The sequence below is a fragment of the Cervus canadensis genome, chromosome 12 (assembly GCF_019320065.1).
Source record: "Cervus canadensis isolate Bull #8, Minnesota chromosome 12, ASM1932006v1, whole genome shotgun sequence".
In the NCBI taxonomy this organism is placed as follows: domain Eukaryota; kingdom Metazoa; phylum Chordata; class Mammalia; order Artiodactyla; family Cervidae; genus Cervus; species Cervus canadensis.
In genome coordinates this window covers 24,920,682-24,934,627 of record NC_057397.1, presented here as the reverse complement: position 1 = coordinate 24,934,627, position 13,946 = coordinate 24,920,682, and the positions used below count along the sequence as shown (strand labels likewise).

The 13,946-nt window shown below is 40.8% G+C and overlaps 1 protein-coding gene across 1 annotated transcript in view; it reads left to right on the top strand.

Annotated features, from left to right (window-relative positions):
* Positions 1-13,946, top strand: part of CA8 (carbonic anhydrase 8) — an 88,176-nt gene that overhangs the window by 9,928 nt on the left and 64,302 nt on the right. Inside the window, exon 3 of the mRNA XM_043483822.1 lies at positions 5,060-5,184. Within this exon, the coding sequence (XP_043339757.1) occupies positions 5,060-5,184 (125 nt within the window). The remainder of the gene's footprint in view (positions 1-5,059; positions 5,185-13,946) is intronic.

Sequence of the window (13,946 nt, the reverse complement as noted above, 5' to 3'; positions counted from 1 at the left end):
CCTTAATTGATGGAATTTCTCAAAGTTTCTTCCTCGACCCTCTTCTTGAGAAGAAAATAGTCTGATTGTGTAGGTGATACAATAAGGCAGCAGATGAGATTAGGAAGGTGACCGAATCATAGATTCACTGAATGGGTTGGCCCCTTGGAGGCCACCATTCCAGCCCCCGATCTCAGACCCTCTGGCCAGTAGCTGCATGTCTTCAGCTTGAACAGCTCAGGAAAAGATATTCATGCCTCACTGAGAGAGGATCCATTATGCTTTTGAGTGAAACCACATCAAAAAGTCCTGGGATCTCTGTCATCACTTCTATAGTGGAATTCTGGACCTATACAGAACACATGTAATTGTACTTTCTTCTTTTTTTTATTTTTAAAATTTTATTTTAATATTTATTTTCGGCTGTACTGGGTCTTCCTTGCTGCTTGCGGGCTTTCTCTAGTTGTGGCAGATGGGGGCTACTCCCTAGCTGTGGGGCATGGGTTTTTCATTGTGGTGGCTTCTCTTGTTGCACAGCACAGGCTGTAGGGTGCGCAGGCTCAGTAGTTGTGGACATGGGTGTAGTTGCCCTGCAGCATGTGGGATCTTAGACCAGGGATCGAACATGTGTCCCTACATTGGCAGGCGGACTGGACCACCAGGGAGGTCCTGCAATTGTTCTTCCACAGGACATCCTTCAAAATATTCATTACTACCAACATATCATGAAGTTGCTATTTTTCTTTTCCAGACATAATTAGTTCCTTCAGCTGGTCCTCAAATGAGAGCCTTCCCTCCATTAATACATATTTATTGATTATTTACTACCTGAAAGACAAATTAACTTATCTCTTCTTAGAGAAGTTCGTGTAAATGAGGACAACTAGGAGAGCAAAACTTGAATCTCTTTACGATCATATTTATTATTAGCTGACTCTGGGGGACTTGAATTATCTGGACTGTCATCTTCATCTGCTTTACTTTGCTTATAGACCCAGTTTAACTGGCCTCCTTGCCCTGTTGTTTGATGTTAGCACTGCATTTATGAGCTGATGATATTTATTCTTTAATGTGAAATAAAGCTATAGGTTAAAAGCTAAGGACTATTAAACATATTGATTGTTGCTTTGAAGACTTCAAATGTTAAAAGAACTAATTAATACTATTTTTTAGAATGTTTTATGAATACATTTGGGATTCCTTAAAAATTAAACTGAGGTCATAAAGTCTTTAAACCTATTGAGACGTGCTCTTTGATGACCTAGAGTGGTGGAAGGGAGTGGGAGGGAGGCTCCGGAGGGAGGTGATATGTGTGTACTTATAGCTGATTCATGCTGTTGTACGGCAGAATCTAATAGAACATTGTGAAGCAATTATACTTCAATTTAAAATAAATTAAAAAAACTTACTGAGAATGAACTTTAGGGACTGCTGATTCTTTGGGGGATCCATCAGGGGCCACTGGCGTTGGTCTTCCTGAATTTGGGGAAATGACTCCATAAGGCTCTGTCTCCCGACCATGCTGTCTTTGGCTGTGGCTGCAGCTTTCTCAACAGTTGGGCTTGCACTTTTCTGATCTACCATCTATGCAGACCTAGGAGTAATATTTTAATCCACTTTTTCTTTGGCTGTGCCTCGCGGCACACAGGATCTTAGTTTCCAGACCAGGGATGGAACTGGTACCCCTCTGCAGTGGAAACATAGAGTCCTAACCACAGGGTCACCAGGGAAGTCCCAGACCTGGGAGTAATATTTTAAAATGCAAAAATATTAGCTCACTGCGTAAAAACTAGTGATGATTCTCCAAGATAAACTCCAGCCCGTCTGCATGGGCTGCCATCTGCCCACCCCCACTCGGCCAATTTCATACCTTGAGGCCTGCCTTTGGCCATTGGACACCTCTGACTTTGTTCTCTTGGCACCCATTCTGGCTGTTTCCCACCTCTGAGTCTTTCTGAACCTCTTCTTTATGCTTCTAAAGTATAGTCTCTCACTTCTGCACTTAGCTTACCCTTTAAGGCTTGCTTAGCTGTCACCTCCTTCATAAAGTCTTCCCTGATTACTTTCTAACTCCTCCCCTCCCCCCCCAACCCCCACCCTTGGTTTTGGTTTGGATCCTGCAGGGTTCCGATTGCCTTGTGCATTTTTCTCTGCTCTTTTTTCTTTTTTAACTTCTGTCGTCAGTCGTGTCTGACTGTTTGCTACCCTTTGGATTGGAGCCCACCAGGCTCCTCCGTCTGTAGTATTCTCCAGGCAAGAATACTGGAGTGGATTGCCATTTCCTCCTCCAGGGGATCTTCCCAACCCAGGGATTGAACTCCTATCTACTGCATTGCAGCTGGATTCTTTACCTGCTGAGCCATTGGGGAAGCCCCTTTCCCTTCTGCCCCTATGAAATCACTTTTAGTTCCTTCAGCACTGAGAATGCCTTGCCAGTGCAAGGCTATATCCTTCCTTTCACACACAATGGTCAACACATGGCCAGGCATGGAGTCCGTCTCAAAACATGTGTTGAACTTGAATGAAATGAGGGGGACTCAACCTTTGAACTCTCTGGCAAATCTGTTTTCAGCAAAGGGTTATAGAAGCTTAGATTGATTCAGGGGAGTGTATATGTGTCATGTCTCTATAGATTCTCAGATTTTGCAGAAGCTTCTGAAAGGAGCTTTTTTTATATTTATAAGCGTAATGGCCATGCCTATCAAAGAAAAAGCGTTCAAGACAACGGAGGTGGTAGCAATGACAATAGTGTATCCTGTATCCTTTTCACAGTTTTGTTATTCTCAGGAAATGCAGCACATCATCAGTGTGAGTTCCATGTTTCATGGTAATTTTATTGGATGTGATGATACCACAACTAATAAACCTGCCATAGAGTGACAAAATATCACTCAGCAAAATTTGATATTCATAAATGCAGGAAAAGTGTTCTTCTCTTGGTATGACTAGTTTTCTTGTAAAGCAAGTAAATGGTCCAAAGGAAGAATAATGCCTTGAGAGGATGCTGCCAAATGGGTGAAAGAGAGCTGCTATTTATTTGTAGTCTGTAAACACAATCACTTGTGGGGGATGACCAGGTAATGCTTTTACCTGGAACCTCATAAAATTCTGAATTCAGGATATTGTCAGTTTTTATGGCTTTGCATGGCCCTGTGATTTTAGTGTGATTTAGCTTTGGATTATTTGTCTGCAGCAAAAGTGAAAGGTACCAGAACCAATTCTTGGCTGATAGCTTCCCCTTTGTCACCTCTCCCAGGGGACCAGGCTTGGTTAAAAACGCTTCCCTTCTTTGTGTTCCTTTTCAACCCAGTAGAATGTAAGAACCCGAGGATCTGGTTTCATTAGAATTTTCTTGAGCATGAGCACCGTGTAATGACCAAAAGTGAAAGTGTTAATTGTTCAGTCTTGGCTGACTCTGCGACCCCGTGGGGTGTAACCCACCAGGCTCCTCCGTCCATGGGATTCTCTAGGCAAGAATACTGGAGTAGGTTGCCATTCTCTTCTCCAAGGGAGCTTCTCCACCCAGGGATAGAACTTGAGTCTCCCACATTACAGGCAGATTCTTTACTGTCTGAGCTACCAGGGAAGCCCTGTAATGACCAAATAAATATCACAGTAAAAGTCTGATCTTCATAAGTATATACATTTGCATTTCATCCCAGCAGGATGTAAGATCCATGAAGCCAGTGAGTTTTGTCTGTTGTGTCAACATCCATGTGTCTTAAACACCATGTGCCTGCCACAGTGTAGGTGATCAAAAAGTATTTGTTCAGGTATTTTTCAGTGAAACCCCTGTGGGCCTGGAACTTCTCAATAAGACATACATCTGTGCAGTTTGAATTGTCAGGGCATTTAAAAATATAATCTCTATTTCCAAGTTTTAATCTGAAGAAATATTGGCCACTAGGCAGGTGGGAGGTGTATGGGTGAAGCTCAGATCTCTCTTTTCTGCCCCTGAACTCACTAACAGGATCAGCTTCACCCACTGCTATAAGAAAGTACTAGTGAACTGCTCTGTAACAGTTTCAGAAACTGTGTGTGTGTGTGTACCTGATGAAAATGTTTTGGGGAAAGATATTTTTAATCCTCTTTGTTTCACAAGTTTCTTTCTGCTTAGCCTTGTGGAGCTAAGCCTCATTCAAGACAACTTTCTGCTCTTTTTTAAGAGTGGAGTGTTGGAACCGTACCCCTCACCACCCCCCACTCCGCCCCCGCCAATGCCCCAAAGCCTTAGGTCGGGTCATAGACACAGAGGGTGAAGGGTGCTTCAATTTCAAATGGTGCGGGCTGATCTCGATCTCAGGGAGACAGCAGTGAGCAGTGGCTTGAAGCGAGATCTTAGTTCCCTGCCCAGTATTTTGTTGCTTCTAGACTAGATGTACTTTCCATCATCCTTCAGAGTGCCCTTGTTTGGGACAGAGTTCTAGGTTATCTCCACAAGTGAGACAGAGAGACAGGGCCCCATAGAACTAAAATTTAATATTTTAAATATTGTGAATATTTTATCACAGTTTTATTTCGTTTGCATTTATGTGACACTGGATGATAGAGAGCTTCTTAAAAATTGTGATTTCATTGTTGAAAAACCAGGTTGGCTTAATAATAATTGGTTTCATGGGTAATTATGCCAGCTAACATCTGTTCTCTCAGTTGAAATGGTGCTTGTGTAATGGATTATCTGTAAACAATGTTTAATTTAGTGATAAGTCTATAGAAAATTATTGGTCAGTCTGAGACTCAGGTCATATTCTTATCTCCTGATCAATGCTAAGTTTAAGTCTCAGGGGAAACTGCGATAGCTGCTGGGTTTATTTCCTGTCTGCTCCTGTGCCTAAAATATGTAAGAAGTTAGCATATACATGTCATTCCCAAGTACTTTAGAGTTTTTGAATGCCTGCTGTATCAAGATGATAGTATGAATTCATCCCACAGTAGTTATACTCTCCTCATTTTGGCTATGTGAATTTAATCTGTAGAATTTATGAGACCTCTTGGCAAAAAATGTCCCCACATGTTTCTAATGCTGTGCCGATGAATGTGTTTGAGATGTAATTAAGTAGAACTTCTTTTCTTTTTTCAGTTCTATCAGGAGGTCCATTGCCTCAAGGACATGAATTTGAGCTGTATGAAGTTAGATTTCATTGGGGAAGAGAAAACCAGCGTGGTTCTGAGCACACAGTTAATTTCAAAGCTTTTCCCATGGAGGTAAGAAGAACAAATCAGCTTGAACAACACCAAAACTTTGTTGTTCATGTAGAGTATTTGGTGATTTACTGAAAATGATTTAGTTTCCAAGTAGCTGTGTAGTTCTTGAATTTTATCAATTTATATTAAAATAAAAAAGTCCTCAATAAGCTTTTGGCAGCAGAAGAAACTTCCCATTAGCGTTAGTGGGCCTGGAGAATGCGCAGGGGCTGTTGGTTATAAAGGTAATCTATGCTGTTAAGTTTCATCATAGTATTATTATTATTGTAAAAATTCTGCAGATTCAGCAGGTCACTTTTGTGGATGCTATGAATAGATGATAAGCAGAAGGCAACTTTTGGAGAAACCTCAATGGTAATTAAAAGTCTAGTTTAGTTCTGATTAAAATTGGTAAGTTGCTTTATTCATCTCAAGCAATTAGGGGGAGAGAGAAGAGATTTTTAGAGAGTTATTTTGTCTGAAGAAGTCACTCTTCTACTTACCTTCTTAGTCAACTCCTGCTCTTCTTCAGTATCTAGTTAGCATGTCATTTCCTCATGGTACTCTTTCTGAGTTCCTTCCCAAAGCAGAATTAATTTCTCCCTCCTCTGTGCTCCCAGTTCCCTTGATAGATGGCTGCTGAGGCATTGATCTCATGCATTGTAACCTTTAGTGTTTAAAGAGTCCTTCTCACTAACTGTGGGCTCTTGTTATGGATTGAAGTGTTTGTGATTTGCCACCCCCTGCCCCCTCAATTCAAATGTTGGAAACTCTACCCCTTCATGTGATGATATTAGGGGGTGGAGCCTTTGGAAGGTGATTAGGATTAGAAGAGGTCATGAGGGTGGGGCCCTCATGAATGGAATTAGTGCCCTCATGGACTCCAGAGGGAGCTTGCTTCTCCTTGCTCACTGCTGGTTGATGGACACAGGACCATCTCCAAGCCAGGAAGTGGGCTCTCACCAGGTACCCTGACTGTGGACCTCCCAGCCTCCAGAGCTATGAGAAATAAATTCTGTTGTTTAAGCTACCAGTCTATGGTAATTCGTTATCACAACCCAAGCTAAGACAGTCTCCCTCTCACTCTGTGTTCCTTCCAACATTGAGTCCAGTTCAAGGAACATCGAGACAACCCATGTTGGTGCGATTGACAAGATGCCTCTGTTGTTCATATTTCTTTCTTTCTTTTTTTTTTTTTTTTTTAATATTTCTTTCTATAAGGACCAAAGTTCTCGCCTGGGAAATAGTCCATTAGTGACAAGTAATGGTATATCTGAGGGGCCATCAAAATGCCAGTCTTCCTCTCTATCATTCCCAGCTGCATGTACTGCAGTATGGAATTGCTCATGACCAGATGCCACATTCATATCTGCCTCATTGCCTGGAAATCACTACTGTTTATATAAGTGATACATGTACCTTAAAGAATGAAATCAAAGAAAATATTTCTCAGTGTTGCTTGAATAATCATTAAAAAAGTTTTCTTTTGAAAGCTCAAAATATCCCTTCCTTTAAAAAAAAAACTCAGGGTCTTAAAAGAAATATTAAATGAAAAAATACTCCATGTTTTGAGGATGGAGGGAAAAACCCAATTGCAGTGTGTTGAATAGTATATGTGGTATGTGATACTAAGGACAATAATTGGAGATACTTCTTTAAGGACTTGATGGGCGACGTTGGGTCTTCAGATGTTACCTTTCTAGGGGCTTTTTTCCTCAATGCCTGTAGACATTCTCTCACTTCTAGTGCCTTGAAACAGTTCCACCCAATCTCTTTGTCACCTCTTGCTGCTGCCCTATCCCCATCCAAAGTGAGAAGGAAGAGTTCACACCAGAACATACGAGAGAAGAGAGAGGACCAAAGACAGTTCCAAATAACTAAATCTGCAGAGTAGCTGAGGGCTGTGGAGGGACAGGAAAACACTGTGCTGTCATCCTGCCCTCTTCTTTGTGTTTGCAAAGCTTCTCCATTTCAACCAGACTTCAAAGATATACTGGTCTAATCAAAAATTTAGGGAGAGATGGGAGTCCTTGGGAAAGCACCAACTTCTGGATGAAGATTCAGTGAGTTTGCTTGTGACACGCAGAACTCACAGCCTTGGGGAGTTTTATTCGCTTAAGTGAGTCAGTGATATGTGCTTTTCTCCCCGAAGTCAAAAAGAACTTCCGGATCGAACGTTCAGATTGGTCCTGCTACTTGATGAAGGTTTAACTGTCCTGGTCCATTAAGCACAGGTAATGGTTTGTGCTGAGTGGAGATTAAATTCTGGTTTTGTTTCTGCAGAAATATTTTTATGTTTAGAATGATGGAATTACTGACTATAATTTTTCCAAAATAGGTGATGAATAATATTTGGATTCTGTGTTATCCCAGATTATCTGTGATCCAGTCCTAGAGAGAAATACTTCTACTGGTCACCTGATGTTGGTTTTCAGTGCTGGGTCCTGTTGAGTGCATTAGTGCTGGGGGTGAACAGAGTTAGAGGGAGGTAACTGTGAGTCAGGTGTTTTTTGTTTTGTTTTGTTTTAATGGAGGCAGTGAAAGGTAAGTCGGGTTTTCAGGCGGAGAGGGCTGACTCAGTTAAAGAGAGAAGGACCCCATGTAGAACAGTTGAGGAGGGAATGAGATGCCTAAGTGGAGATAGGTGGATAAATTGCCACCATCCCCTGTCCTGAACTGCCATCAGGGGCCGTTTGGAACATAAGGACGTAACCAAAGGAACAGTGGAGAGTGAGGGGACCAGGTACTGTTTGGGGTACATGATTTAAAAAGAAATAATTTTCTAGGACACTTTTTGTTTCTTGTTTGCAGTTTAAGACTGACTTTAATCTCCAGAAGATATTTCGATACATACTTCCTTTTTGTTGATTTTACTTAAATGGATGGTTTATTCCACAAACACTGTAAACAGATATTTACCTTGTCTGTTGCATATAACATGGGGATATCTTTTAACAGAAATTCATCAAGCTTGCCTGTTGACTTTTAAAAATTATGTGTGTGTGTGCTCAATTGTGTCTAACTGTGACCTCTTGGACTGTAGCCCATTGGGCTCCTCTGTCCATGGACTTCTCCTGGCAAGAATACTGGAGTGGGTTGTCATTTCCTACTCCAGGGGATCTTCCCCACCCAGGAACTGAACCCTCATCTCTTGCGTCTCCTACATAGGCAGGATGATTCTTTACTACTGCACCACCTGGGAAACCCTTTTATTTTTTATATTTTATTAAAAAAATTTTTTTTTTCATTTATTTTTATTAGTTGGAGGCTAATTACTTTACAACATTGTAGTGGTTTTTGTCATACATTGACATGAATCAGCCATGGATTTACAAGTATTCCCCATCCCGATCCCCCCTCCCACCTCCCTCTCCACCCGATTCCTCTGGGTCTTCCCAGTGCACCAGGCCCGAGCACTTGTCTCATGCATCCAGCCTGGGCTGGTGATCTGTTTCACCCTAGATGATATACATGTTTTGATGCTGTTCTCTCAAAACATCCCACCCCCGCCTTCTCCCACAGAGTCCAAAATTCTGTTCTGTACATCTGTGTCTTTTTTTCTGTTTTGCATATAGGGTTATCATTACCATCTTTCTGAATTCCATATATATGCATTAGTTTACTGTATTGGTCTTTATCTTTCTGGCTTACTTCACCCTGTATAATGGGCTCCAGTTTCATCCATCTCATTAGAACTGATTCAAATGAATTCTTTTTAATGGCTGAGTAATATTCCATGGTGTATATGTACCATAGCTTCCTTATCCATTCGTCTGCTGATGGGCATCTAGGTTGCTTCCATGTCCTGGCTATTATAAACAGTGCTGCGATGAACATTGGGGTGCACGTGTCTCTTTCAGATCTGGTTTCCTCGGTGTGTATGCCCAGAAGTGGGATTGCTGGGTCATATGGCAGTTCTATTTCCAGTTTTTTAAGAAATCTCCACACTGTTCTCCATAGTGGCTGTACTAGTTTGCATTCCCACCAATAGTGTATGAGGTGGGAAACCCTTTTAAAATTATAAATACAGGCCTAAAAACAATCCTGAATGTATGTTTGATGCTACTAGTAGTCAGACACATCACTTCAAAAATTAACACAATTTGTGACATTAGACAATTTAAACTGCAGCTCTTGTGCTCAGCAAGATGGATCAAGCATGTCCTTCCTGCTTTTCCTACTTGAGATTTGCAGTTTTTAGAAACACGCATGCTTTCATGGCTGCCTGATGCTTCTTGCCATGTTTTCATCTTGTAAACCAAATTCTACTATGAAGACTCCAGATTTCTGCTTAAATGACAGTGCCTTAACAAGAGAAAAGAAAATTGTGCTGCATTTTTCTTCCTGTTACCTAAAACATAATGCGTTTGCAGGTATTAACTATTTTTACAAGTGTCTGGGTGATGTCTACCAGCTTGAATTCTTACCGTGTGGATATTTTGCGTCATGATATTTAATCAAAACAGCAAGTGTGAGTAGAAGGTTGTTGATTTAAGACAAGTATGGGATCCAGTCAAATTAATTCCCGTATGTTTGTCCTTCTGGCGGCTGTAGAAGCTTCGTATTTTCTTTGGATGTTGTTGGATGTCTTAGCTCTTGATGTTCAGCTTTAATACTGTATGAATTTTGTGATTAGCTCTATCCTTTGTGAATCCACCATATCACTAGAATGATTTATTGTATTCATATTAATTTTGTTTCAAGTCCAATTAATGGAGGAACTTCCAGATATTTAAGTTCAAATTCAACTTTCAGGGTATGAGTTGTGTTTTAGTCATTTTGTATGTGGAGACTGTCATGTTCTTTGCTACTTCAAGGTAGTCTAATGTTTCAGTTCAGTTCAGTTCAGTTGCTTAGTCGTGTCTGACTCTTTGCGACCCCATGAATCACAGCACGCTAGGCCTCCCTGTCCATCACCAGCTCCCGAAGTTTACTCAAACTCATGCCCATCGAGTCGGTGATGTCATCCATCCATCTCATCCTCTGTTGTCCCCTTCTCCGGCCCCCAATCCCTTCTAGCATCAGGGTCTTTTCCAATGAGTCAATTCTTCGAATGAGGTGGCCAAAGTACTGGAGTTTCAGCTTCAGCATCAGTCCTTCCAATGAACACCCAGGACTGATCTCCTTTAGGATGGACTGGTTGGATCTCCTTGCAGTCCAAGGGACTCTCAAGAGTCTTCTCCAACACTACAGTCTAATGTTTAACTCCTGGTAAATTGCAATTAATCTTCACACATGGATCGCTACACTCACACTTTTATGGGAGAGTACATTCCAGGCATTCAGGTTTTGTGCCAGAGCAGCAAAATTAAGAAAAAATCTGGGGGATGGAGAGATCAATAGTATGGCTAAGTTTTTTTTTTCCCTTCAAATAATAATATTAGCTTTCTGCTCTCCCTATCATTTTGCAAAGGGAGAGCAATTTAATTTAATTTAATTTAATAACTAAATGTAGGAAGAGTATGATCTCGGGATAAACACCAGCCTATACGTTGAATAGACTGAACTTTTATTTATTTATTTATTTAGATTTCACATTAAAATTTCTTTAAAAAATTTATTTATTTGAATTGGAGGATAATTACTTTACAATAGTGTGATGGTTTTTGCTTTATATCAGTATGAATCGGCCATAGGTATACATGTGTCCCCTCTATCCCGACCCCCACCTCATACCTCCCTCCCCACTCCATCCCTCCAGACTGTCACAGAGCACTAGCTTTGGGTGACTTGCATCATACGTCAAACTTGCACTGGCTATCTGTTTTACATAAGGTAATGTATATGTTTCAGTGCTTCAATGCAATTCTCTCAAATCATCCCACCCTCTCCTTCTCCCACTGAGTCCAAAAGTTTGTCCTTTACATCTGTGTCACCTTTGCTGCCCTACATGTAGAATTGTTGGTACATGTTTTACAATGTGTTGATTTCTGCCATACAACAAGGTAAATCAGCTGTAATTATATGTATATTCCCTCCCCCTTAAGCCTCCCTCCCTTCCCCCCATCCCACCCCCCTAGGTCATCACAGAGTAGCTGACTGGGCTCCCTGTGTTATACCACAACTTCTCACCAGCAGCTATCTATCTACTGAACTTTAAAAAAACTCCCTGGGTTGTTTCCATTTTCCTCATTTCACTACAGATGAATGGTGGGTTTATCAGAATGGGCACTGATCCTGCCCACACACCAGCAGGAGATCGGAGCTTGGGTTTGACTTTCATCCCCTTTGGGCCTAAAAGTTTACCCTTTGAGAGTGAATTATCCAGACAGAGACATAGCTATTGTAGGGCCGACTCTTATCTTTATTTACACTGTAGTCAAAGAGAAGCTCTTGCTCTGTGTACTCTCAAGGGCTCAGTGAGAAGTGAGCTACATACCAGCTGTCTATGGAAAGTTGAGTGCATAAGGTAAAGTTCTGTTGTGTGAAGCAGAAGTCCTTTTTTAAAGTAGAAAAAGAAAAGCCAACTTTTTGGCCACATGGTGTGGCATGTGGGATCTTAGTTTCCCGACCAGGGATTGAACTGGTGCCCCTTGCATTGGAAGTGAGGAGTCTTTAACCACTGGATCCTCAGAGAAGTCCTGAGCAGAGTCTTCAATTGTGAAGAGTCAGCCCTTGGTTGTAAAATAGGCCAACAAAACACTATGAAGAATGTATCTTATAATAAATTGCCAATCCTGAATATTATACCCCATACACTCAATGCCCCAGGTCTCCAGATATCCCACATTTCTTCTGTTGTTTTCAGGCAAATAGTAGTGTCTATCATTTAAGTGTTCTTTGAGTGAATAACTCCTGATCTTTGGGTTTCTGCCTTTCAGCTCACTTGCATATTCATTTGACAGAAAGATGTTGATTTTTATTCATTTCCTGAGGAAATAGCAAGAAGAGTTTCATTGGTTAATAGATGATCTTTTCAAGTTATTTGATTTCCACAGGCATCCCAGGTTGAGCTTTTAAGTTTGTGAATCTCTTCCAAAATAGAGACTTCCATTGACTTTCCAAGGAAGTATAACAGGATAACTTCAGTGAGTTAGACCATGATGAGGATTAGACATACAAGACATATGGTCAAATATTTTGTTTGTAAGAAGAACTTTAGAGATCACTTAGAAAAGTTATACTGAAGTAACTTTCTAAACTCTTATTAACCTCAGAGAAATCTGAGGCTCCCAAAGGTTGAGGGTCACAGAGCACTTTATAGGAAACCATGATGTAGAAGCATGTCCTTTGGTTAATTAAATGCTCCATTTAAGAATTATCCTTTACTACTGATTTTGTCTTTGGTGATTTAGATGGAAGGAGACAACACTAGAGTCTATGTCCCCCTCTCCACTGCCCCTGGCATTTATGTCTGCATGCACCCACATTTAGATGTGGGCATGTTTTTGCTTTTTGGTTTTTTCTTTTTGGCTGTGCTCCAAGGCATGTGGGATCTTAGTTCCCAGACCAGGGATTGAACCTGCATCCCCAGCACTGGAAGGTAGATTTCTAACCACTGGACTGCCAGGGATGTCCAAGGTGGGCTTGTTTCAAACTTGCTCTGTTCTAGTGAAACTGTGACCTTGTGCCTGGGTCTTACGGGCTATGAAGACAAAACTCTGAGGGCCTTTGTGAAGGTACAGGGGTCTCCAAGGAGCAATCTTGCAACCTCCAAAGAATTGGGGTGGATTTAATGGACCACCAACTCCCCTTACCCCTTCTGAGATGCTCCCAAAGATCTGGAGAGGAAGTGGCTGTTGCAGGAAATGGCAGAGGACACGCAGGATCTGTGAACTGACTTGTGTTCCGAGAGGTGCTTTTTTACTTTTTCACCTTCCAAAGCCAAGTCTTACTAGGAAAAGAAGCTCTAGTTTGAGAGCAGTTTATTTGCCATGATAGTTAATACTTGGGATTGTGGTTGCTTTATGGGAAATAAAAGGAATCTTGCCAGTAAGAAGAGTTAAGACTGACACTAAAGGAAGCAATTTCACATTTGAATGTTCAGCTTCTCTGGGTGGTGTTATCATTTTGACCAGAAAAAGTTCTCTCAACTGTAATGATTATGATCATTTGGGTATCCAGGAATTATCCACAGGACTAGCAGACTGAGCCTCTTGGATAGTCAGATGGAAAAATTAGAACCTTGTGCTGTGACCTCCTCAGTGGTCTTAATTAGGGAACTCCCTCTCACATTTGGGTAAAGAAAAATAGAAACAGAATTTTAATGAACACTTGCCTTTTTATTCCATAAAAATTATAGCTCCTGCTCTGATTCAGCATGGTTTTTTTTTTCATTTATTAAAATGTATTTAGAGCAGAAATCTCACACTTTACTGAGTAGAAAATAAATTATAGTGCTGAGCAAACAGAAATGTTCTTTTAGCTGTACTACGTGATGTGGCAGTTTGCCGTTTCTTCTTTGAAACAGATTGTATAAGGCTAACTTGACCTTTAAGTAGTTACTTTGAACCTACCTTCAATTTTACATTTATAAGGATTTCTTGTAGTAGATTATTCATTATCATTGTTTGAGAATGTATGGGAGGTTTTTCTTGCCAAGCTAACTGAAAGAAGGATTAATATTATAGCTGGTTTTACCATGTAAAGGCAAATTTGTGCAAAATGAATTAGTTCCTATAAATGAGTATGATATATAATGAATTTATAGGTGGCTATAGACTTGCTGCATGTAGACATTTTAAAAATATGTTTATTATTATTTTTAATACAGAAGTTATCCTTTTTGGAGGGGGCTGTGCTGGGTCTTCCTTGCGGCACACGGGCTCTTCATTGCTGAGTGG